The sequence below is a fragment of the Fistularia commersonii genome, chromosome 18, assembly GCF_037954325.1.
Source record: "Fistularia commersonii isolate RoL2024-O1a breed Wild chromosome 18, RoL_Fcom_v1.0, whole genome shotgun sequence".
In the NCBI taxonomy this organism is placed as follows: domain Eukaryota; kingdom Metazoa; phylum Chordata; class Actinopteri; order Syngnathiformes; family Fistulariidae; genus Fistularia; species Fistularia commersonii.
The window spans coordinates 16,564,774-16,590,000 of NC_141301.1; the positions used below are offsets into that span (position 1 = coordinate 16,564,774).

The 25,227-nt window shown below is 59.3% G+C and overlaps 3 protein-coding genes across 6 annotated transcripts; all 3 read left to right on the forward strand.

Moving 5' to 3' along the window:
- Positions 1-530: 530 nt before the first annotated feature.
- Positions 531-6,722, forward strand: aldoca (aldolase C, fructose-bisphosphate, a). 2 transcript variants are annotated; one of them, XM_086164634.1, is made up of 10 exons: positions 531-1,557; positions 3,117-3,295; positions 3,806-3,962; positions 4,072-4,283; positions 4,356-4,410; positions 4,493-4,653; positions 4,779-4,862; positions 5,617-5,791; positions 5,874-6,073; positions 6,147-6,722. In XM_086164634.1, exons 3-10 carry the CDS (start codon positions 3,851-3,853, stop codon positions 6,237-6,239), a joined length of 1,092 nt encoding a protein of 363 aa, XP_086020760.1. In that variant the 5' UTR covers positions 531-1,557; positions 3,117-3,295; positions 3,806-3,850; the 3' UTR covers positions 6,240-6,722. The 2 variants fall into 2 exon arrangements, with proteins under 2 accessions (XP_086020760.1, XP_086020758.1); XM_086164632.1 differs by lacking the exon at positions 531-1,557 and having other exon boundaries at positions 3,293-3,962.
- A 1,518-nt stretch (positions 6,723-8,240) lies between these two features.
- Positions 8,241-11,728, forward strand: srsf1a (serine and arginine rich splicing factor 1a). 3 transcript variants are annotated; one of them, XR_015107481.1, is made up of 5 exons: positions 8,272-8,774; positions 9,252-9,430; positions 9,903-10,075; positions 10,249-10,992; positions 11,321-11,728. XR_015107481.1 is itself a non-coding variant. In XM_086164791.1 (4 exons), exons 1-4 carry the CDS (start codon positions 8,587-8,589, stop codon positions 11,369-11,371), a joined length of 591 nt encoding a protein of 196 aa, XP_086020917.1. In that variant the 5' UTR covers positions 8,241-8,586; the 3' UTR covers positions 11,372-11,728. The 3 variants fall into 3 exon arrangements, 2 of the variants coding, with proteins under 2 accessions (XP_086020917.1, XP_086020914.1); XM_086164791.1 differs by lacking the exon at positions 10,249-10,992 and having other exon boundaries at positions 8,241-8,774; XM_086164788.1 differs by having other exon boundaries at positions 10,249-11,728.
- Positions 11,729-12,090: 362 nt separating this feature from the next.
- On the forward strand, positions 12,091-14,420 carry dynll2a (dynein, light chain, LC8-type 2a). The gene is made up of 3 exons (XM_086164382.1): positions 12,091-12,236; positions 12,448-12,586; positions 13,229-14,420. Exons 2-3 carry the CDS (start codon positions 12,455-12,457, stop codon positions 13,364-13,366), a joined length of 270 nt encoding a protein of 89 aa, XP_086020508.1. The 5' UTR covers positions 12,091-12,236; positions 12,448-12,454; the 3' UTR covers positions 13,367-14,420.
- The last annotated feature ends 10,807 nt before the right edge of the window (positions 14,421-25,227 follow it).

Sequence of the window (25,227 nt, forward strand, 5' to 3'; positions counted from 1 at the left end):
TTTTCAGTGTCGCCCCACCGAGTCCCTGTCCGAGTCCCCGTCCGACCACCGGCCGAGGAGGACGTCACGCTCGCACATCATCGTCATGTGTGATTTTGCAGGTCCCTGCAGCTCCTGTGGGGCTTCCATCAGCCTCTCCTGCCCGGCCGTGTCTCCAGGAGTGTCGGACGTTCACCTCCGTATTCAGGTGACCTGCTCGACCTTCTCTGCCCGATGCAACGCTGTCAGACCGCTCACGCGAGCTCCTGTGAGGACCCGTCATCACTTCTTTATCTGACGACTCCTCCGTGGCTTCTCAGTGAGTGTTCCTCTCCGTGTCCTCAGAAGATGCTTGAACAAGGACCTTCTTCTCTGGTGTGACTTCTTGACTAGGGACGTGACAACTGCACAGCAGATCCTCAGGCCACCAGCGCAGGCTTCTCAGTGCTTTGGAGAGCAGAGAGGTCACCATGTAGGTGCAGCTGGATGACTTCTCCAGCGGCTCCTCGCTTCCATGAGGATCTCCTGCTGACGGACACACTGGATGGATGGGTTCCAGCGATGTTCTCTGACCTTCTTTCCAGTCATTGTTCTTCTGAACCAAACTCCTCCGCATTCAGTCATTCCAACCCGTATCCAACCCTGTTCCACATCCCGGCTGCTTCCAGGAGCCAGGAACCTTCCCCAACCTCAAGTCAGAAATACTGCGTTCCCCTGAGGAGCTCCAGCTCCACGCTGGCCTCATAACTCTGACCCTGATCTTTACCTGGATGCTTCTTCCATCCGATTAATCCGTGACCCAGTTAGACACCTTCTCCTCCGGTGAGACGCCTCCTCCTCCGGTGAGGTCCAGCGCGTTCCTTCGGAGGCTCTCCGATGACCTGAGTCCTCTTAAGCGGAGCTGCCAGCAGAACGGGCCTCCTTGTGTCTGGATCTGGAAACATCTGTGCTTCTCCGTCCTTTCCAAGGCCCTCTCCAGGCCTGACGCCGTGTGTGGGTTGGACCCCGGAGACCTGAACGCCTCCTGGCCGTTGGGACCGGCCTTTGAGGAGAACCGGGTCCAGAGCCGGGTTCTGCTCTGGGTGCGTTTGTAGCAGCCGTGCGTTTTCTCGGACTGACTCTTGTTGGTCCTGGATGTCTCGTCGTCCCTCCTGAAACCGTCTGTGTGGCCTCGGCTCCTCCTCGGACCACGGAGAGGAGAGCAGGTCAGGTGTTCTTCCGTCCCACCTGGGAGCTTCAGCCGGTCCGCCGCTCGCAGATTCATGATTTCCTCATCCTCTTCGTATCCTGTTGTTGCTCGAGGATCTGCGGAACCTGGAGAGCCTCTCTAGATGCAGGCCTTCTTCTGTGGCGCGTCATTCGACAAAGCGCCCCGGCGGACTTCATGGTGGAGCTCAGGGTTCATCTTGACGGAGCAGCCGAAGCCACCAGAGGTCCCTCAAAGGACCATTTGGACACCATCGGCCATTTGTCGGACAACAAAAGACCACAATAACATTCGGGACGCCACCGCTCCACTTTGGACCCGAGCCGGACCACCGGAGAGAACCTCAGCAGCAGGCAGCAGCTCCTGCGGGTGTAAGTTCATGCACAACACACACACACACATGCTCACACACACTGTTTACAGCGTGCTACCAGAACGGCGTCGCACGCCATCCTGCACTTTGAGTGCAATGCTGACATTGATGGTTGAAAGCGGAATATTTCCTCTCCTTAAACGGGTGGAAGCTGTCGTGGATGGGAGCTGTGGAGGCCGAGCTTCCCCTCCTTCTCCGTCCTGGTCTGAGGTCCGTTTGAGTGATTGGGTCCCTCCGGCCCCCCGGATGTGCACGCGTTCAGACGCACACGCAGGAAGGCTTCAATGTTGGAAACTGTTTTCTTCATCGCTGCTAGGAAAATGTCACGGAGATCACGGAGGTCCTGAAGATCACGGACCTTTTCGTCCAAACCACTCCAACCCAGCACAGGAGGAAAGCCACTCGTATGATTCTCGCAGGTGTTCACGGCCGTCGTCTCGTGCAGCTCGTGCTCGTCTCCAGGAGCCAGAGGACCTCCGGCGGCTGAGGAAGACCTCGCCCTTCGTGGTCCTGCCCGTCCTGCCCGTCCTGCCCGCAGCCGTGGATCACTGGGCCGTCCCTGGTGCCTGGATTGGTTCTAACAGGTCCTCCTCCTTCTGCTCTGACAGAGGTCTTCGGCGAGGCAGTGACAGCTCTGTACACTTCAGGGTGCCATGAATCAAAAACACACCGAAAGGGCGGCCGAACCTCTTCGGTGCACGGAACTGAAGTTCTCCGACGTCAGGAGGAAGTTCATCGGAAGAATGCGAGGCATCCGAAAAGATCAGGGCCGACGTTTAGCCCGGAGTCGACCCACTTAGAGGGGACCCCCGAGGACGGCCTTAATAGGACAGCAAATTGAGGACCAGATAAAGAACCGTCATTAAGGCCTTTAATTGGGTGGCGGCGTCCCTCGGGGGGCGGCCATGTGTAATCGCTGTTCTTCTTTTAAAAGTGCTCCTCCTGGGTGGGAGAGCACCGGCTCCTCCTCCTGACACCGGATTCCCTCTCAGGCCCTTGTCTTCAGCGGGTCCACCTGTCTGTGTTGTGGCTGCAGAGCCAGGCAGTCCAGTGACCCACATCTGCTCGGAGGCACACTGACACACTGCGTGGGCCCGGAGGCTCCTGGAGCTTCTCCACGCCACGAGACCCCTGGAGGAAAGGCCCGGGAGCCTTCAGGCCCCGGAGAACGTGGACACCCTGAGCCCGGACAAATGAAAAGGTCCCGCCGGAGAAAAAGAAACCGAGGGCAGGTTTCTTTTCCGCACGCTCCGGATTAGGTCTCGGAACGGTTCGCCCCGGGACGGGGACACTCCAGGGACGACAAACCTCCGGGAGGGTCGGACCTTCTCTCCTGGGACGTCCTTACTAATTAGGATAAAAATAGAGAGAGGGGTGAAGGGGGGGGGGGGGGGGGGGGCTTCTGACTCCACAGCCTCACAAGAATCTTAAACATCAAACATAAACTTAAAAACACTTAATTCTGTGTACGTCTTATATTTGTACTGTATTTACACACACATCTATAGGTGTGTTGAAACAGATGTATCAATACTCGTGTGTGTGTGTGTGTGTCAGTCTGAAGATGAAGCTGAAGATCCATCCAGATGTGGTAAAAATGGGCCGCGGTGGGAGGAGAAGCCCCGCCCCCCCGCCGCTGATGCGCCCTGACACACTTGAGCCGGATACAAACGTGGAGGTGCGGAGAAGCTCCGGCAGAGATCTTCACTCCCAGGACCGGACGCTCCCTCTGCCAGGTAAGAGCTGCTTCCAGGATGGTTCGCTTTCACCTTTTCTCAGGTGCAGATCTGAGACCTTGAACACAGAACACACGGAGAAGAAGCCAAATTCGGGGCATCCTTGTTCAAGGACGCTCCCGAGTGGCATCTCCAACTCATGATGTCCGTGGACTGCGTGACGCACGAGAGGATGTGAAATCCCTGCTCATGATGTTTGTGCCGGAGCCAGGAGACCAGGTGTTTGTACACCACCTCTCCTGTCCTTCAATTGGGTGCTGGTGTTTTACCTTCCTGGGTCCTCACCAGAAGGTCCTCATCGGTGGGTCCTCACCAGTAGGTCCTCACAGGTGGGACCTCACCGGTTGGTCCTCACCGGTTGGTCCTCACTAGTAGGTCCTCACCGGTAGGTCCTGCCGATTGTCAGATGTCGCAGCGGTCTGTTCCAGGCCAGGTGTCTGTGCTTTGAGCCGCCTCCCCAGGCGTCCTCCGGCCCCGAGGCTCTGACTCGGCCGTGTCCGACCTCCACAGCGCGTCTGGGTGGAAGCAGTGTAGTCGGCCGGTCAGCGGGTCAGGATGGCGCACCAGTTCCCCGCCCTCTCCGAGGCTCAGAAGAAGGAGCTCCATGAGACGGCCCTGCGCATCGTCTCCCCGGGGAAGGGCATCCTGGCGGCGGACGAGTCCGTGGGTGCGTCCGACCTCCGCCGCCGTCGTCTTCTCTGCGCCTCGCAAATTCCCGCGTTCCCCTCGTTTGAAAGGCGTCTTCTGGGTTTGTCGCTCGTCCGCCTCGCTCGCAGGCAGCATGGCGAAGCGGCTGGCCCAGGTCGGGGTGGAGAACACCGAGGAGAACCGCAGACAGTACCGGCAGATCCTCTTCAGCGCCGACGACCGCATCAACAGCTGCATCGGAGGAGTCATCTTCTTCCACGAGACCCTCTACCAGCATTCTGACAGCGGCGTGTCCTTCGTCAAGCTCATCAGAGACCGGGGCGTCCTGGTCGGCGTCAAGGTCTGCAGGTTCTCCCAAAGGATTCTGTCAACCTTTTCCAAGTCCATAACCGGCTCCTCTCTCCTGTCACAGGTTGACAAGGGGGTGGTCCCGCTGGCTGGAACCTGTGGAGAAACCACCACGCAGGGTACCGCACACACACACACACACACCGTGTCCTGCAGACACACATTGCTTGCGCGACCGTGACCGACCGCCGTCCCCCGCAGGTCTGGACGGCCTGTCCGAGCGCTGCGCCCAGTACCGGAAGGACGGGGCCGTCTTTGCAAAGTGGCGCTGCGTGCTGAAGATCAGCGACAGCAACCCGTCCAAACTGGCCATCGAGGAGAACGCGAATGTCCTGGCGCGTTACTCCAGCATCTGCCAGCAGGTCAGGAGAACCTCTGCCCGGGCGACGGCCCACCGGGGGCTCAGTAACCTCCCGCTCACATCTTCTCCTCTTCACCTCTTCAACTCTTCATCTCTTCATCTCTTCATCTCTTCTCCGGCCCGCAGCAAGGCATCGTGCCCGTCATCGAACCCGAGATTCTGCCCGACGGAGATCATGATCTCAAACGCTGCCAGTACATCACTGAGAAGGTGGGTCTGCTCTCTCAGGTGTGTGTGTGTGTGTGTGTGTGTGTGTGTGTGTGTCTTCTATGTTCTGCAGTTTTTATTGATCAGCCTCAACGATGACACTCGTTGTCTGGAGGTGAAACATGAAGGACTTCCAGCAGGCGCCTCCGTGTGGGTCCTGAGCCGTGCACGGCGCTGCACGTGAGTCGGACTGTGTTTGTCACGATAACGGCTGCTTCCGGCTCTCCTTGTTCGGACCTGACGGTACGAATCAAAGTGTCATTGCACGTGCATGAATCTAAAATGCTGGCTCGCTCCATATGTCTCCTCATCTCACCGGGAATCAGGTCTGTTGTTGTGGGTTTGGTTTCCTCACCCTGGATGAGACCTTACTGCTGAGATCTTTGCCTCCAGGCCGCAGTCTTTGCTCTTAGATTAAAACGCAGCTAAGAACAATTACAAAGCGTGCAACAATGACAGCGGCCCGGAGGCGGCGGACGGCTCGTCCACACCTGCGCCAGAGAGAATCACTGACAGAGCCGTCCTGGAGACGCCCTGCTGCTGAACCCACTCCTCTGGGGGACGGCAGGCAGAAACAAATACCAAAGAAAGAAACAAGATAATCATCAGCAGACAAACTACAAGAAAACTAGCTCTCTGCAGGCCTGTGTGTGTGTGTGTGTGTGTGTGTGTGTGTGTGTGTGTGTGTGTCTCCTGCGTACTTGAAGGCAGTGCAGGGTGTCTGGCTGAGGTGAGATGAACAGCCTTCTGCTTCCAGGTCCTGGCCGCCGTGTACAAGGCCATGTCAGACCACCACGTGTACCTGGAGGGTTCTCTCCTCAAGCCCAACATGGTGACCCCCGGCCACAGCTGCTCCATCAAATACAGCCCGGAGGATGTCGCCATGGCGACCGTCACCGCCTTGCGCCGCACCGTTCCTCCGGCGGTCGCCGGTAAGTCGGGGGGGGGGGGTCGGGTTCGGAGAAGAACCGTGGACAAATACCGCGGGATCACGCGGGTCTGGACCTCCCGCAGGCGTGGCTTTTCTGTCGGGCGGTCAGAGCGAGGAGGAGGCGTCCGTCCACCTCAACGCCATCAACAACTGCCCTCTGGCCAAACCCTGGACCCTGACCTTCTCCTTCGGCCGAGCCCTGCAGGCCTCGGCTCTCAGGGCCTGGAGAGGACACAAGGAGAACGAGAAGTCCGCCGCGGAGCAGTTCATCAAGAGGGCCGAGGTGCGTGAGCCCCCCGATGTGCCGCCGCCGACCCGCCGCCGCCGCCTTCTCACTGTTCCTCCTTCGCTCGCAGGTCAACGGCCTGGCGTGTCGGGGGAAATACACCGGAGGGGACGGCCACGGCGACGCCGCGCACCGTGTCTACGGCTCCTGTCACGCATACTGAGCGGCGCCGAGCTCGCGGCTCTCCCGCTCACCGCCGCAAACGTGACGACAAGTAGAAAGTAGCTGATTATTTTAGGTTAATGCTCCGCGTAATGTTGCTCCGTCAGATCCGTCCAGGAGATCCGACCGGCACACGAGGCTCTCTTCACCACCGCTGATGCTGGGATTGGCTCGGGTGTCGTCTGGGAGCGGCGGCCATCGCTAAAGCTTACAAACACGCCGCAGAGGAAAGACACCTCCGCTGCCGCGTGAGCCTTCATTCACCGAGTAGAACCCCCCCCCCCCCCCCCCCCCCCCCCCCCGGTTTCCACAGGAGCTCCCTGGGCCTGCCGGCGGGGCTCACTTTCATGTAGACCGCAAAAGGAAACACGGTCTTTGCTCCGGCCAGGAGGTGGAGGCGGGCGTGGCGGAGCGGCCTTGTCTGTTTGTGCCTGCGTTTGCCTTCATTTCTGTCCGATTCCAAATAAAAGCAGCGTCAGAAGTAAGTCCCGTGTTCATAGTTGATTTCCTGGAAGTGTTTTGTTCAGGAGCGGTCGTCTGGAGCCCACATGTTCAACGCGCTTCAGAGCGTGAAGGTGGGAAGAGACTTGGACGCCGCAGGAGACGCCACCCCTCCAGACGGGCGGAGGTGGACACGTGGATGGGGACGCTGGCGTCGACGCCAAAGTTCATCTTTCACCTCCTCGGCCTGCTGTCATAAAAGAGCAGGGAGGTTGGGAAGGCATCCGTCACGACCTTCTCCGCTGACCGGCCCGCCGGCCTGCAGCCTCTCCACACACTGATGTCACATAGGGAGCGGTGAGGTCACACAGGGATGCCGTGAGGTCACACGGTGTCTGAGTGATGTCATTCCCCCACCGTGATGGCGGATGCTCAGCTGAAATTGCAAACCGAATTAAACCGGATTAACTCTGAACCCAAACCTTCGACTGAACCTCCATACGTGTGTTTTTCTAATCGAATTGAAGATGAAATGTCTGCCCTTCTTTTGGTTTGCGGGGAGCTGCCACCCCTCGTGTTCTCATGAGGATGCTCCTTTGTCTCATACGCTCTGACATGTACTTGTGATCGCTGCTGGTCACCAGCCAACATCTGCGGGCCGGACCAACACCGGCTCATGGAAACATTGGGGAAGAGCCCGGAGCAGAAGATGAACACTGGCACCGGTTTGACCGAGGCAGAACCGGACAGGACGGCTGCTCCATCACATCTCTGCTTCCACGCAACATGCCTGTCAAGGGACTGTCAGCACCGTGTGTGTGTGTGTGTGTGTGTGTGTGTGTGTGTGTGTGTGTGGTAGACCCTCAGCTTGTGTTCTTTCCTGCCGTTGTGGAATGTTTTAAGGCACATTCTATTCTACACTGTTCAACACACTGAACAAGTCTTCTCCAAACATCTGTGGATGTGGAGGTGAGAACTGAGTCAAGTTAGGATCCTACTGATCCCCAACAGTCACACACACACACACACACACACACACACACACACTCTGAGCAGCGGGCTGAGGCTGCCCCGGGGAGCAGTGTAGGTGTGGTGCCTTGCTCGAGGGCGGGTGTTGCACCGGCAACCCTCCGCTCGACAGGCCACGTCCCAATGGAGAGCCACCTCCAAGGACGTCTCCTGTCTCTGACGGCTTCGGTCTCTCCGTCCACCTTTTATTTTCTTTTAGTGAAGTGGACCTCTTGTGCTGAACGTGAACGCGAAAGGGATTTTTCTATGTCTTCCAAGCCTCTCCTCCGCCTCCGTCCATAAAGCTCCTCTCTGGGCTTTGCTTTCGACCTGTTGTCTCCCGGCCGGCCGGCGGGCAGCTCCGGTGGGCAGCTCCGGCGGGCAGCTCCGGTGGCACCGGCGGCTCCGGCTGCAGCATCCTTCCACCCACATCTCCAGAACATCTACCGTGTGCTGCGTTCAAGTCCAGGCGCCTAGACGACAGCTCCGTTCCGATAGATGAGTCGGTCGAATGTTGAAAAATAACGACGTTTGAGCGGGCGACGGCAATGTATTGATTTATGTTTGAGGCGACAGAAGGAGACTGACGCCACCTGGCGAGGAGGCGAACTACTTTGTCAGGCGGATGTGGCCGGCGTGGAGGCGACGTATCCGCGAAGCCCTCGGTGAAGGAGCGCGAGTCCTGAAGAAAGCCCGGGGAAGGGACGCAGCGCTCGGCGTCCGTCTGTCCGGAAACCGCCGTCCACCCGCAGCCCGACCGTCCGAGGGACGCTTTCCGCCGCCCGCCAGGCCGCTTCGACCGCCGGCCGGAGCTCCACGTGTTCGGCTCGCCGAGAACCGGAACCCGCTCGTACGCCGTTAGCCCGACAGACCGCCCGCCGAACCAGCCGAGAGCCGCGATGTCTGGCGTCGTCCGAGGCCCAGCGGGCAACAATGACTGCCGGATCTACGTCGGGAACCTGCCGCCGGATATCCGCACCAAGGACGTGGAGGACGTGTTCTACAAGTACGGGACGATCCGGGACATCGACCTGAAGAACCGGCGAGGAGGCCCGCCGTTCGCCTTCATCGAGTTCGAGGACCCGAGGTGAGGCGCTACCGCTAGCTAGCTAGCTTGCTTGCTAGGTCGCTAGTTAGCCAGCCGGTTAGCGGTAGCTTGCGAGGCCGAGGCAGCCCATTGTGTGCGGCGGCGCGGCGGGTCCTCGGACCCGGGGCCGCCTCCCTCCGTTACACCGAGTTACCGAGCCCTTCGTAGCCGCGGTCCAGCCTCCTCACCCGTGCCGGGCTAACCCGGAGCGCTCGCCGCTTTGTTGTTGCTGCTGGCCGGCGGGCCGCCTCCCCCCCGCCACCCGCTTCGGTTCCCGCCGGCTGGCACCCACGGAGCCCGCCGGGTGTCCGCGGGTTCCCCGTGGGCGAGCCGGGTCGGGTCGGCGGCCCGCTGGAAGTCAAATGGCCGCAGCCATGTGCCGGGCGAGAGGCGGATTAGCCGCTATCATGGCCGCCGGAGCGGCTCGGAGCGCCTCCGGCAGCACGTGGAGCCGAGCTGAGCCTGTCTCTCCCGCAGGGACGCGGACGACGCCGTCTACGGACGCGACGGCTACGACTACGACGGTTACCGGCTGCGGGTCGAGTTCCCGAGGAGCGGACGGGGCTCCAGAGGCGGCTTCGGCGGGATCGGCGGAGCTCCCAGGGGCAGATACGGACCCCCGTCCAGGCGCTCCGAGTACAGGGTCGTTGTGTCAGGTAAACACGCCGCGCCGCGCCGGTCCCCGCGGCTGCCCGCCCGAAGCTCGGCGGGCTGCCGGAAGTCACGCCGTTGCATGCACACGATGCGCGGGGTCCTCCTCTGGAAGATGGAACCCGGCCTCCGAAGAGCGGAGCCGCTCCATCTCCAGAGCCGAGGAGCTCAGCCTCCCACCGGGGTCGACAGAGGCGGACCGCGGTCGAGCAGACGCGCGACCTCCGTTGATCCGGCTTCACGCCGACGTCTCAGGACGTGTCCGGTGCACTTCCATCCACGTTGTGTCAGGCCGAGGGACAACAGAAGAGACACACCGCACCACATGGGTTGCGGGGTGTCCCTTCTGCGCCCCGCGCACGGCCCGTCGATTGCAGCCTGTCCCCGCGAAGAGGCCCCGTGATTCGTCTCTGTTTCGGAAGGCTTTGACCGGCTGGACCGGCGTGCACGATGTGAGCGTGTTCTTCTCCGATGCAGGGCTCCCCCAGAGCGGCAGCTGGCAGGACCTGAAGGACCACATGCGTGAGGCGGGTGATGTGTGCTACGCCGATGTTTACAGAGACGGAACCGGGGTTGTAGAGTTTGTGCGCAAGGAAGATATGACCTATGCCGTTCGAAAGCTGGACAACACCAAATTCCGCTCCCACGAGGTATGTGTCCCCGTTTGGGTCCTTGTCATGGATAGTGTGTCTTTGCCGTGCGGAGGTGAGTACTCGGGAAGAGGCACCTGTCCGTAGCACGCCCGCTCATCATGTCCATCTGTGGAATTGCTGCCGTCAGAAGGAATGTCGTCTTCAATATCAAGTTCTCTTGTGTCTGCCAGGGAGAGACCGCTTACATTCGTGTGAAATTAGACGGTCCCCGCAGCCCGAGTTATGGAAGATCACGCTCTCGCAGCCGTGGCAGCCGGAGCCGGAGCCGCAGTCGCAGCGCCAGCCGCAGTCGCAGCGATTCCCGTGGCCGTGGCCGAGCATCGCCCCGCTACTCGCCTCGTCACAGCCGCTCTCGCTCCCGATCCTAAACATTTCTACCACACATGTTTTGCCCTTTTGATGTATACCCCACTGTTTTTACCTCTTATGAGTTCCTCCAGATGTCAGCTGTTGATTTTTAATTTTTGCATTTCTTGTCCCGACGTCCTTGTGGATGATCTTGGTATGTAGATGTACCCCCCCCCCCCCCCCCGCCTCACCCCTCTCCCCTCTCCCCCCCCAAACGCTTCGTCCTTTTTGTCCCCCCCGTCCCCCCAACCTCTCTGTCCGCCGGATACTCGCAGACGTTGCGCCGAACTTCAGAAGCGTGGCGTTGTGAGCCGAACGCCACGCTTTTGCAAGTACTAAATTGAGTTGTTTTAATTCTCAGTAGCCTCAATGGATCTCTGGGGTTCTCTGGGGTGGACTGTTTGGACGGGGAGCCCGTCGCTTAACTGTATTTTACCCTTGTGTCTTCCTTTAGACATCTGAAGAGAAGGATTAAAGTGATTTGGAATAAAACCATTGTGGAGCACATTTCATTTGTATGGTCAGGATAGGACATCTAATTGAGGAGCGATCAGGTCGAGGCAACGGTACGCTTCATATTCCATAAATTGACGTTTGGATAGGTGGCGATGTCGTGCATGTCGTTCTGCCGGCCGTACGCGCCGTACTTTGTCCTAGACTAGACCTTTAACATGCTGCCGCGGTTCCAGATCCGGCGTTGTGACGTAAGCGTAAAATCCGCCGAACGCCGTGGCGCGTCCCGCTCTCGATGTAACATGTTTAGCCGCAGGGAGTGTGTGTGCTCCGCCGCGTTGCTCTTGTCCTGACATGAGTGCTCAACATGGAACATTTGGCCCGAACTCTTGACGCTTGATTCTAATGGTCTGCCTCTGATTTTCTTCCTGGTATTTCAAGGTTTTGATTGGAGGAGTGGCTCAGTGGATCCCAATCCTTGGAGCCGGATGAGTGGATCGATTAGGGAAGGGATAGGCAAGGACGGAGGCTCGGAACGGGATCGGTTTCCCAGGATTCAAATCAGTTGATTTCGGAACTAATTAACGGAAGTCCCGGAGCAACTCTCCTTTTTTTTCTGCTTGTTTTTTTTTTTTGTTTTGTTTTATTTCCATTAGCCCACCTGCCTATCTAAAGTTGTTCTCAATGGTAATATTTACAAGAAAACAGAGGACCAGGAAGTTGGATCAAAGGATGGAGTCGTAGACGCCGGTATGAGGGGAGGTGGGAGCGGGTCTGTGGGGGATCTTTGTACCTTCATTTTGCTTAATCTTTTTTCTCTTAGCATTTTCAATAAAATCTCTCAGAACAAGGAGCCGTGGTCTGGTCTTTATTTGAACCCCGGCGTTCGCTCGCCGGCTGCCAAGAGGCCCGGAGTCTCCTCTCCATCTCCGGAGGCTTCGGGAGCCTCGTCTTCATTGTTCTCTTTCCATCTGGAAGAAAGCGCAGCGCCGGGACTCCGACTGTGGACGCTCCAGCTCCTGCAGAAGCTCCAGCTCCAGAAGCTCCTGCAGAGGCTGCAGCTCCAGCAGAAAGCAGGAGCAGCGTCCTCCGCTTCTGCACTGAAGATCTCACCCCCCCCCCCCCCCCCACCGAACGGTGCATTGTGGGATGAAATAAGATGCGGGCACAGAACAGCCGGAGAAAAGCGCCCGCACCGCCGCGGCGGCGGCTCGGCCAATGGGGAGCCGGGGGGGGGCGGAGGGGGGGCAGCTCGCCTGCCCACACGCTCATTGTGGACGGCTTTAAAAAGCAATTAGCCGCAGCGGACCCGCGCCAGACCCGCTCCAGACCCGGTCCCGCACAGCACCGAACCCAGGTAAGCCTCCGTCGCGGACCCGGTGTCTCGGTTCGGCTTTCTAACGGGGAACTACTTTCTTCCCAACCGTGTCCGGTTCCACCCACGGGTGCGACGTTCAGGGCCCGACACGCACGCCGTGCGTGTCGCAGGCACCCGGGTTGAGTCCGCTCCGACTGTGACCCCCTTCTGCCTCCCCTCTGCCCCCCTTTGCCCCCCTCTGCCCCCCCAGCGCCACCATGACGGACAGGAAGGCGGTGATCAAGAACGCGGACATGTCGGAGGACATGCAGCAGGACGCCGTGGACTGCGCCACGCAGGCCATGGAGAAGTACAACATCGAGAAGGACATCGCGGCCTACATCAAGAAGGTGAGGGTCTCGGGTGGAGAGCCGTGGGTGTCCTCCTGGTCCGGGGTCTGCCGGGGTCTGCCGGCTCGCCTCCGATTGGCCGCCTGTGTGCAAAGGAGCCGCTCTGAGAACATCTTCCTGAAGGTCCTCTAGTTTCAAAGTCCCTCCTTCTGCCGGCCTCCTGGCAGCCGTGGCAGGACTCTGCTCCGCGGCCTCCAGTCAGGTCTCCTCCTTCCGACCATTCACTCGTCGGTCCGCCCCGTTCTTCGGACGTTCCCCAGACTTTCTCCGGGGACTCGGACAAACCCCTTCGTGGTCCTGGAGGTCCTGTTCCAGGGTTTCTCTCCGTCTCGCCGCTCCCCGAGTAGCCGGTCATCTTCCCCAAAGATCGAGGCTGCGGTCAACCCTTCGGCATCTCAGACGAGTGGAGACGGTCATGCACTCGTTCCACCATGTGAACGAGGCGTCCCGTTATTCGTTGGTGTCCCGGCCCGACGACCGACACCAGGGTTCTCCTCAGGCCTTTGGAGTTCTCTTCAGGCCTTTGGGGTTCCCCTCAGGCCTCAGGGGTTCCCCTCAGGCCTCGGGGGTCTGTCTGCAGGGGAGGCGGATGTGAGGCGAGGCTCCAGGGTCTGATGTTCTCCTGTGGTCTGTTCTTTCCAGGAGTTCGACAAGAAGTACAACCCCACCTGGCACTGCATCGTGGGGAGGAACTTCGGCAGCTACGTCACCCACGAGACCAAGCACTTCATCTACTTCTACCTGGGCCAGGTGGCCATCCTGCTCTTCAAGTCCGGCTGAGGGACTCCCGTTCCGAGGAGAGGTCCTCCTCGAAGCTCGACCGGAAACGCGGCGTCGGCCGACGTCTCCCCTCCGCTAATCTCTACATCCCATAATGATGAAGACCGGCCTTGCGCGGCGTCATGGACCGAACGCTAACCTGTCCCCCGCATACGTTTACTTTCGACGGAGGTCCTCTCGTCCGCGACGGCCGAGAAGCTCCAGGTCCGAAGAACCCGCCGTCCGTGCGATGAGGGACGCGGCCGTCCATCTGCTGTCGGCGGAGACCCCAGATGGTCCGACCGCACCTTCGTCCCGGAGCGTCGGTCCAGGAGCCGAAGCTGCACCAGGACGTTCTGACCGCATGTGTTCTTCTATCACTTCTCCCAATGACGCAGAGGCGGACGCTTCTCCCGACCCGCTCCTCAAATTTGGCCTCCAGAACCCGGCGGAGAAGATCCCCCTCCGTCCAGGCAGGCGCGGAGGCCACGTTTGTTCTTCGGCTCTTCGAATCTTCACCGTGAAGCTCCCGCGCTCGGACTCGAGCGAGTAGGCCGGGATGTGAGCTCCTTCCTGGATGGTCCACATCTCCTCCGCTCGCTCCGCTCCGTGGGCTCGGTCCGGGCGGGTCTGCATGCCTGGTTTCTTCTCACTTCCATCTCACGCTCACCTTAGTGCTTCTCTGGCACCTTAGCGTCACGGTGTGTAGGCAGAAGCAGACGGTGGACCGGACCAGGACCACGGCCTCGCATGGACCGGTCCTTCAGCTTCGCTTCTTCTCTGTCTTCTGCTGAGTTGTTGTGGAAGTAACTCCTACATTGTCCCACAGGGAATGACCTGCTCTGACCTGGAGAAGTGTGAGTGTGTGTGTGTGTGTGTGTGAGTGTGGTCAGGAGGCCATCATCATCTGCAGAGCCGCTGCAGGTGGAAGGTGGGCTTCAGGCGTGGGTCTGAATGAGCCCTGCTGTCCGAGGTCTCCGTCTCGCCGGTGTTGGCGTGAAGCTGCTGGCGGCGCTGCAGCCGCCCTGCTCTCCTCGGGCCGTTCCTCCAATAAAGACGAGCTGCTGGCTTCTTCCATCCGCCTCCTGGTTTTATCTTCCTCCTCGCAGGGCCGTCCGCATCACCGCTGTGGAGGAACAAGAAGGTCGAGGTCCACGTCTCCTCACGGAAGCCCAGGATTTAAGCTCCGGCCGACCGGCTTCACTTCTCTCGCCGAACCTTCTGCCTCGGCGCCCAGAAGAGCCGCGGTGGAAACGCAGCCTCTGCAGAAGCTCTGCGCGGTGGAGCTTCTCCTCCAGGGACACCAAAGTGGGTGGGAGGACATTGAGAAGCCAACCAAGAAACCCGAAGGAGCCAGTGGGCTGAGGAGCAGGAGCTGAAGAGAAGACGTTAAGTGTAGGGATGAAGATGGACACTGGAGCCTGTGAGAGGAGCTCCTCCCGAAGCAAACTCTGAGAGACCACGCAGACGTGCGGAGGAGATGCACCTCCTCAAAACAGCAGGAGTGTGTGAACGTAGCAGGGATACACACATCTTACAGGAGCCAAAACACACACACACACACACACACGTCTATAAACGGTGTCTGCGGTCTCCAAGGTCCCTGCGCTACCTGGAGGGGGGGGTGACCTCCACCAGCTTCCACGAACCTCTCCAGCTCGGACCTACGAGGTCCAGAGAACCTAGGTTCTCTAGGTGGACCTTCACTTTTGTTTTCAGAGCCTTGAGGAGTAAGCAGGCGTCTGGAGCTCAGATGATTTTAATAAAGCTCCATCTTCAGTGTCACCTGTAGATGTGAGTCCTGGGCAGCGGCGGCTGGAACACCACGTGACCTTCATCGACCTCCCATCCATCCGTCACCAGGCCGTCGCATGAAGACCCGAGTCCTGGAGGACTTCGGCTCCAGGACTCGTGTTCTTTCAAACCGTCCGCTTCTGACGTGAAGAAAGACGAGTCACTTCCGTCGGGTTCTCGTCTCGGTTTGAGGAACACCTGCTGGAGTTGGAGCTCCGGCTGCTGCCGCTGTGTCGCGTGACCTTCCCTGCTTCACCTTCTGCTTCCAGGGCCATGGAGAAGTACAACATGGAGAAGGTGAGGGTCTCCGACGGAAACTGGTGGGGAAGTCAGGAGCTCCTCCGGGGGTCTGCTGGGCTCGCCTTTGCTCAACGGAGCCGCTCTGAGAACATCTCCGTGAAGGTCTCTAGTTTCAAAGTATCCTTCTAATGGTCTCCTCCCCGTCTTTAGATGGTTTGGTCTGGAGCTGAGGGAAGCTCCTCACAGTCAGTCACATCAGGGATGTTGCTGCCTCATCATGTCAATGGAGGCTTCTGGACACCGGACCAGAAGAACACCCTGCATGGGCAGACACACACACACACACACACACACACACACACACACACACACACACACACACACACACACACGCCCTTGTATCCGTGCGACCCGGAGATGTCTTCCTCTGGCGTCAGCTCGGAGCGGCCGCGCAGGACGAGTCCATGTGATGGATCTCATGAGGGTTTCCCTTGGAGACCCCGAGCGAGGTGCGGGAGGCGGACGGTCCTCAGCCCCGCAGCCTGAACGCAACACGCATCCGTGCTCGTGCCGCTCCGGGCCGCGGCCGCTAGAGGGAGACGGAGCCCCGCCTTCCGCTCCTCCCGCCCGCTCGCCGGTCCTTCTTCCTCCGAGTCCGGATGAAACCCGCACTTTCATCTGGAAAATCAAATGTAGAAAGTGGACGCCGAACCCCCGAACACAGGTGAGGTCGATCCCACCTGTCGCGTCCTTCGTTCAGTGTTTCTAATTTATTTACGTCTTCATGAGGGTTAGTTTGATGTTGTGTTTGATTTCACACAGCAGGTCTGAGACTAAATGGGAATATAATTCTTCTCAGCACACGGTTCATCTTGGTGACATTGGACGCTCGTCAGGCGTTCGCGGTCACGATCACGAGCGCGATCCGGCCGGATGGATTCCGACCTCCGTGCAGAGGAGCTTCGGAGCCGAAGGAGAAGCTCTTGGATGACTCTGGTCCTCGGAGCAACTCTCAGGCGGTCCGGGTGAGGATCCAGAGGACGGAGGGCGTTGGTCTTACGGTCCTCAGCGCCCCGGCGTGCCCTTGGTTTGGGGCGCGCGGAGGTTATTCGGGTCACGGTTTGCTTTGCCGCACCCGACGGCAGTTTGTTCTAATGGCTTCCTCCGAACAGAGAGCGGCCGGCGAGCTGGCGGCGGCCGCGGCAGCGGCGGGAAGCGGCCGAGGCAGTCAGGCTGTGCGGCCTCACTCAGGTGTGCTATTGCTCAGAGGCCATTAGGTTGATTAATGGATCCATTTAGAAGATTAAGCAGGTGGACCTCAGCGGGGAGGCATTTCAGCAAGACTGCCTGCGAGGCAGGGAGAGATCACAAACGCCGAAACTACAGCCTCCTCCTGTGCAGCCTGTGTGCGTGTGTGTGTGTGTGTGTGTGTGTGAGTCACAGAAGCACAGCTTTCAACCTTGGTGTTGTGGATGTGGTCATATAAACATAAAATCAATAGAAATGTGAAGCGTGGGTGAGCTGCAGAGAGGCGGCCCGTGCGATCAGGTGAGGAGCAGCTTGAAGGTCGCTGGCGTTCTTCTGGTCGCCCGCCATGTTTTCCCGCCCGCGACTCCTTTCCTGTCCCGGGCCGTCCGGCCGGGTCAGGCGCTTGAATTGGCGAGCTGATAAACACCGAGTTTTCTGTTGACCTAAAGTCACCAGCTCCGTCCCTCACGCCCGTCTTATCTCAGCCAAACCCTTTATGGACCACGGGCTCGTAATCCTGCGCCTTTACTGCCCGGCTGCTGTCAAGGATAAAGCAATCAGCTTCTCATAAAGACATTATATGTAAAACCTGTTTGCGGCCTCGGGGTTCCTCTCCGCCCCCCCGCCGGGACGGAGGACGGCGGCGGCCTCTTCGGCGGCCGCCCCCCCGATGTCATGAGAACGTCCTCCCGGCTCGCTCTCCTGCCGCGTTCTGGGCGTCCGCCGCCTTATCTGCCATCATCTCCCTGCGGCGCAGGCATGTGATGTTGGGCAACGGGGCCGTAAAGCAGGGCAGCTCTTTATCAGCGGCCCGACGGCCGACGGCCGACGGGGACCGGCGGCAGCGGCCTCACCAATCATTCCACAGGAGCTTCCAAACACCGGAGTGAAACGTGGACGTGGAAGAAGCGGCAGATGAAGCGGTCGTGCACGTCGGTGTCTGCTGTGTCCGACGTTGCGCGGCATGCAGAACGTTCCCAACCCTCCCGAGACCTGCCTTCACCCATAAACTCACGGATGAGAGGACTTTGGAATACTCGGATACTCGCTGACGTTTACAGCCTGACAGTACCGCTGAGCCCTCGGGAGGCGTGAGTACTTCCAGTAGGACCCGGTAGCACAGCAAGAACACACACACACACACACACACACACACACACGCGGTATGTTTTGGTCCTCAGTAGGTCACGTATGCGTGGATGTGTCGGAGGTTCCCGTGCGCGTCCCTGTCCTCGGCGGGCCGGAAGGTCACCGATGGGGCATAAATTGTGCCGTCAGAATGTTAAAGGGGCAATAAAGGAGAGGTTTTATTTGAGACTCCTCTCAAGGTCTCAAGGTTTGCTCCGAGCCGAGGCATGCGTGGGGCCGCGCCGTCGCCGTGTCTCAATCTGCAAACTGACCCCGCATGACCGCTCTTGGCCAACAGCTAATGGCCCCCAATCAGTCCCGTGGCCTCCAGAGAGCCATCGGCCCGCCGGGACCTTCTGGAAGGAGTCCTCCTCCGACCCGGGCCTTCCACGCCGGACTCCGGCTCCGGCTCGGAGCGCCGGGGCTCCCGGTCCGGGGGCGGGAACGGCGAGGGACCCGGGGTCAAAGGTCAAAGCCGTGGTCGGGCGTGGAGCCTCTCGGGGACATTTTTTCCAGCAGGATGCCTCCAGAGCTCAGGGTTAATGTGCTCTCACAGGGACAGAGATGTGCAGGTGAATTAATTTTAGGGATGAGCAGAGGAGCGTGGAGACGGAGGGCCAGAGTCCACTGGAGGAGGAGGAGGAGGAGGAGATGAGGGAGGCTGTGGAGGAAGAGGGGGAGGAGGTGGATGAGGTGGCAGAGGAGCATGGAGGAGGTGGAGGAGCAGGAGGTGGAGGAGGATGGTGTTCACGACTGAGTGTGACCTCAGAGGTTGAAACCACCAAGCAGGAATTGTCCTGTGAAGGTAGGAGAGAAAATCCAGAGTTCACCCTGTCAGCCCGGAGCTCCAGGGCACTCTCTCCAGACATCGGTGAGAACTTCCCTCAGGAGGCCCCGCAGACCTGGACCCCGGGGGAGAGATGAAGCTCCCGATGTCGCGGCTGACGATGTTCTCCGAGAGCCCCGTTTCTCCTGGGCCTTTCGATCTAGAGAGGAACGTCTGAAAAGGTCACCTCTCTGGAGAACCAGACGGCGGAGAGGCGGTGAAGGCGGCGTGGCCTCCGGCTTCAGCGCCTTTGGGTTCCTGTGTCACGTTTGTGAACCCCGGTGAGAACTCTGCTCTGGTGTCTGGTGTCCGGGCCTTCTCCGAGAGGATCTCCACCGCACACGTGTGGTATTCAGGTCGCGGACCCTGACAGGATATGGAACCTCCTGGGGGTCGGAGGCGGTGGAGGCGGGTGGAGGTAACTGTAACTGTCTTGAGCAATCCCCCCGGACCAGACAACCTTCACGGTCCAGCGAGTGTGAAGCTCTGCTCACGCAGTAATAGATAACTTTGGATTCCACATTAGGTGGAGAAACACCCAGAGCCCGGCTGAAGGTCCACTGCCCAGGAGGACGCCGGGGCTTTTCATGATGTGATGTTTGCGCTGCCGGCGGATGAAAACGGTGATCTTCTGCTCGAAACATCTCTGCGTTTGCCGTGCACGTCCGCGCTGGCAGAAGACAATGGCGGCATTGAGCCTCCTCAGAGGCGAGGCGAGCCGCCATCGATCCGGGGAGGAGGAGGAGGAGGAAATGTGCTGCTGCACCCGGTTATACATTAACTCCAGAGCACAGAGGAATGAGAAGAAGAGCTCCTGCTCCCGAGAAGACGACCTGCAGCCGCGCCCGCAGGACACGCTGAGGGACGGCAGCAAGGTCATCCACACGCTGAAGGTCATCCACACGCTGAAGGTCATCCACACGCTGAAGGTGGAGATGGAGGTGGAGGAGGAGCCGGGTTCTCTTTCCATTGTAAGGTCTCCACAGCAGCAGCCTGTGACTCCTGTGACATCAGATAGCTGTTGGTCTCGTATCTCATTCGCGGCATCGGTTTCTCGAAAATTCGCCATCAAGCCCCTTTGGCAGGAACATCTCAGCCTCAGGTGCGGTCCTGGGCTGGAGGGCGGAGGTGCCGGGCTGGTGCTTCTAGGTTGTTGGTCGGGGGTTGGAGGTTTGAGGTTTCAGGCTGGTGATACAACAGAGAAGGTGCAGAGTGGAAGGTGGGAAGGTTGTGTCTGGGGTTTGGCTCGGAGGTCCGAAGCTCTCTCCGATGCCACCGATGCCTAAGAAGAGTTCCTCTCAGAGGCCGACGGGCGAGGAGGACTTCTGGGAAGCTTCTGTAGGCCGATGAGGAAACGACGAGGCAAATGAGGAACCGCAAACGTCCCAGCTGTGCGCAAACAAACGTTTGACATTTGTTTCTCCAAACGTCCCTCTCGGAACAAAGACCCGGACAGACCTTCTCTTTCTCTCTCGGCCCTCGGGAACCCACCCCTGCGGGTCCAGGACCAGAAGGTCTCCGGTCCTGCAAAACAGAGCCAGAAGCAGAAGCGGCGTCCCCGTCGGCCGCGCGCAACCAACGGGCAGCGGGGGGAAGTAACGTCGTGTGGATGTTGTGGGGAGAAGAGGAAGCAGTGGGACGAAGAGCGGGAGGCGGTAAACACTGGCTGTAACTACCAGGTAGATGTTCCTGAGCGTGATCCATGTTTGGAGCAGGAGCCCTGCAGTGTTTGCTCTGCAGAACATTCCAGCCTCGCGGCCGCTAACGGCCGTCCTGCGTGAGCGCGCATTAATGAGGAGCTGAGAACCTCCATCCCGGAGGAAGCCGAGCAAGAAATTACCTCCGAATGTCTAATTGTGCAGAGAAGGAGAGCGGCAGCTCGGCCCGGAGGAGGTCCGGCCCTCCAGAAGGTCCGTCCACAAAGAGTCCAACTCCGTCTTTCATCAACTCCTCCTCCTCCCCGGCTTCGGCGAAGACGCAACCTCAAATGTTCTCCATCGGGGCCTTGAGAAGGTTTTGATGGAAGGATCTCTTGACTCTGCTTGGAAAACGTTCCCCATCTGTCCCCGAGGAGGGGGCGCTGTGAGGAGCAGGTCCAGGCTCAGGGTCCTGGTCTCTGGCCGCTGGATCCCGTTGGACAAAGCAAACGTCAGATGGGTGCGTTGCTCTCGGGCCTGGCCTTCTTGATCATGCAAACATGTGTGTGTGTGTGTGTGCGTGTGTGTGTGTGTGACTTCAGCAGCTATTGGGCTGAATCTGCTTCTGCGTTTCTGCTCCAGAGGTCCTTCGTGCTTCGACACGCCCGGCGGCCACCACCTCTCCCTCTTTGTGTTGTCCTGCTCTCACGTAGGTTACCTTCACCTCTACCTTCTCCTCTACCACGCACTTCCTGGATGCCTTTAACCCTTTCCTCCCGCTAGTGTGTGTGTGTGTGTGTGTGTGTGTGTGTGTGTGTGTGTCCCTCCGTTCCCCTCCCTTCCTAATCCTTCTCCTGGATCTGGGTCCTCAGAGGGTGAGATGTATTTGCTCTGGTTCTCAGCGTGTTGGTTCAAACCCTTGGGTTTTATGGGTCGTGATTATTTGTCCTCCACGATGTCCCGCCGCCCAGAGCGCTGATACGTCTGCTCCTGGAGCCTCACCAGCAGTAACATGTTCATTGCCGCGCGGGTGTCGGCGCAATTCCCTGCGGCGGGAAAACCCGCGGCCGCCGACGGCATCATTCTGAGTGTCGGGAATCGAGCCGCGGCCCGGCGGCGTCTCTTTGGGCCGGCGCTCGCTAGGGGGCGCCAGCGAGACCGGCAGGAACCCTCGGACCCGGAGGCGAGAGAAGGCCCGGGCGGCGGGCCGGCACACTCCTGCGGTCCAGAGGTCGTCCGTGGAGAAGTGACCTCTGTGACCTCAGCAATGGATAACCACGGAGAAGGTGTGCAGCTGGATGGAACATCTTCATACCTCTGCTGGAGGAATCATCCGTGCCTTCAGGAAGCTGGAAGTATCTGCTCCGCTGGTCGCCGGCTCCACACACTGAGCTCAGATACGGGGGTCAAACTCATCCGCGCGCACACACACACACACACACACACACACACACACACACACACACACACACACACACACACACACAAAACAGCTGTCATATTAATTTGAATATGAAATATTCAAAGGCCTGTTTTGCTTCCAGTGCAAACACTGGGCACGGAGGGCCGTCCAGCGGACAGTTCTCTGCAGGCGTATCTGCTTTGCATGTTCACACACGCTCTCCTGCCGTTGGTCTGCACCCGCTGACATGATTCAGCGGGACAAGCGCGGCCGGGATCGGCCGTCGTCGCTAAGGTCGCTCCGACGGCCGACCGGAACCGGGGTCCGGTCCCGCCGCTCTGACACACACCTGCAGTCCCTGCAGATCTGGGGCAGGGTTATTCCCCTGACATGGGATGACCAGCCTCCCTCTGTTTGTACCTGATGCCATAGAGATAACGCGCTGCCCCCCGTATACCCTGACAAAGTGGCTGTTGCTTCGCTCCCAAAGTCAATATTGACCCCGGGCCGGCAGGAGAGAGCAGAGCAGCTGGGAGAGGGCAGCCAGGCGATCACCAATCAGCGACCAACACACGCAAACGCGGCGTTTCGTTCCCATCAGTACGCCGGCGGGAGGAGGTTCCCCGCTCGTCTCCGGGCCTTTCGGGCATCCGTGCGACACGTGGTTCAGCCGGGGTCTGAGCCGCTGCGACCCGGAACGAGAGCCGCCGGACGCGGTTCCCGTCCAAATAACTGATGGCCGATGTTCTGGAAAGGCCGCCGTGCCGGGGGGCGGCGGTCCTTCGCTCGCTGCTCAGAAACACCTGCCATCTTCAGACGCACAAACATCCCCGGGAGGCGGCGCTCTCCACTCCTGGCCTGCACTCGCACAAACACTGCTTGCATCACTGCTACAATCTGACCACACACACACAGACACACACACACACACACGCACACACTGATTCTCAGCACGCAGGTGGGGGGGCCTCCCAGTTCCCGGAGTCGTCTCAGTAGCGATGGATCGCGGAACAAGGCCGTCATTAGCTTATTCATCGTTGTTCCCCACGTTTAAGGGTGTGCTTTGTCTCAACCTGTGTGTGTGTGTGTGTGTGTGTGTGTGTGTGTGTGTGTGTGTGTGTGTGTGTGTGTGAGAGACTTTTTGTGTTTACACACTAATTGCAATAATGTTTATGTTTCTTTAGTCATTCAACAAGTCACCCACTCATCTGACAATGAAACAAGTCAAGTTTGTGCAGCTCTTGTCTTTCTCTCTGAGATTTTCTCCTTTCTGTGCTGAGCTGTTCACTTGGGACGTGAAACTCTAGAAAAGCTGTAGAAGTGTGTGACGTGGCCGTCAACCGGAGCAAACATTTGAAATTCCATGCAGGAAAATGTCCAAAGCCTTCTGGATTCCTGAACTTGTCTAAGCTACTCCAGGAAAGAACCTGTTTAGAGGTATGAAGGCTATACTTGTGTGTGTTTATTCAGTACGTACACACACACACACACACACACACACACACATACATCTTCTTGACAACTATACATACCCCTGTGAGATGACCGGCCCCCCCGGCCGGGGTCGGCGTCCTCCTCGGTCCTCTTTCCCCGCGGGGGGGTCGGGGCTCGCCCCCCCGGGAGGCCCCGGCCCCTTGGCTCGGTTACAGCCGGGCGCCGGGAGGACCGGCGGGCGGCGGGCCGAGAGGACGGGGGGTCGCGCCGCCCCGCTGAGCAGCAACATCTCGGCGGGGTTCGTCCGACCCGTGAGCGGCGCTGACTTCACCGGGAGTCCGACCTTCATCCCGGGAAGGAAAATCACCTGCGCCATCGGGGAATGAAAGCAGGGAGAAATCAAACGGCGGCCGGAGCTGCCAAACCTCAAAGCTGCTCTGATCTCCTGGGATTTCAGAAGAAAGAGGCGAGCTCCGTCCTGACGTCGTGTACACACACACACACACACACACACGCACACACACACACACACACACACACCCTGGCCAGTCACAAGAGCAAACACAGCCCAGAGACTTTCAAGTCTCGGGCCTGATTCAGTCCACAAAAAACTCTCACACACACACACACACACACACACACACACACACAAACACACACGCCCATGCCCCTCTGAAGGGCTTGTTGACAAAGCTAACACTGTCCCGGTGACACACACCGCCGGCGCAGCGCAGCGGGCCGCCGGCCGCCCGGCTCTCCCAAGAGATCAGCCACGGGTCATGTTTATGAACGGGGAGGAGTGGAAGGACGGAGGGACGGACGGACGCCGGGCTCTCCATCACTTTCTTCTTCCTGGTGCTCAGGTATCGCAGCGCGGCAAACATCTTGTCGTCCGGGTGATGACATCTCGGGCCTGATAGAGATCACAGTTGCTGCCCCGGTCCTGCCGGGAGAGGCCGTGATGCAATCACGGCTAATCACCGCCGCCTTTATGGTGCGGAGGCGACGGGCAGAGCTCCGACCATCATAAAGTTCCTGCCGGATTTACATGATTGATGGTCTCAGAGTGAAGACTCTTATCTGGCCTTTTCCCAGAGGATGACCCACTTCCCTGACCGAGATGTTTTTCCAGCAGGCTCCCGCGGCCTCGGGCCTCCTGGAAGCATTGGGACCTCCACCTCCACCTCCACCTCCACCTCCACCCATCAGCACAGTATTCTTTGCTGTCCTGACGCTCCGCCATCACAGAAGGAGCTTCCGTTGCTTCTCCTCATCCCTTTTCGATCAAAAGTCGTTCGGGAGCTTTTGTCGCAAATCCGCTGCCCTGCTCCCAGAAGGTCCGATGATCCTCAGGGTGATTCTTCAGGACCCGTCTGAACCTGGGACCCTGGAGACCAGGGGTGTCGCGGAGCAGCCGGTCCGGACTCTTCTTCTCACCACTCAGCAGAAGGACCACCATTATTGAGGAGCTTCTTGTCATGTTTCTCTTGGCCGGTGACCTCCTGGAGGGCTTCCCTCGGCGCCGAGGCAACGAGTTCTGGCCGAGTCGCCGCTGGAAGAAGCCTTTGGTTCAGGAATCCAGAATGTCATTTGTCTCCCGGCTCGCCGGAGGAACAACCCGAAGCCGAACATGGCGCAGAGAAACTGCAGATCTCCAGGCCGCCCGAGATGTGACAAATATCCAGACCTGAGAGCAAAGTGTCCGTGAGCGGCCTGTCAGGGCTCCGCCACCGCCATCGCCATCGCCATCGCCATCGCCATCGCCATCGCCATCGCAACCGCCATCGCCATCGCCATCGCCATCGCCAATGCCAACGCCAACGCCAACGCCAACGGCATCACCATCGCCAACGCCATCACCATCGCCAACGCCATCGCCATCGCCAGGTTTCCACAGGAACACGTAAGATCAGATGGCGCTGCTCTCAGTGGTCCAGCCACGGTCTCGTCCCGATCGGACATGCTTCTTCGGTCAGATCCTCGGGGTGTGATCGTGGTTTGTGACTGGGGGGTCGGAGGCTGGGGGCCGGCAGAAAGGTCCGCCTCTGCCTCCTGATCCGCCATCCGTCCTGCTTCCAGGAGACGAGTGGCGGCGGGCGGAGGACGGCCGGCACGCGGCCGCGCTCGCACTGGGTCCCGGGTTCCCGGAGGAACCCTGAGAAAGACCGAACCG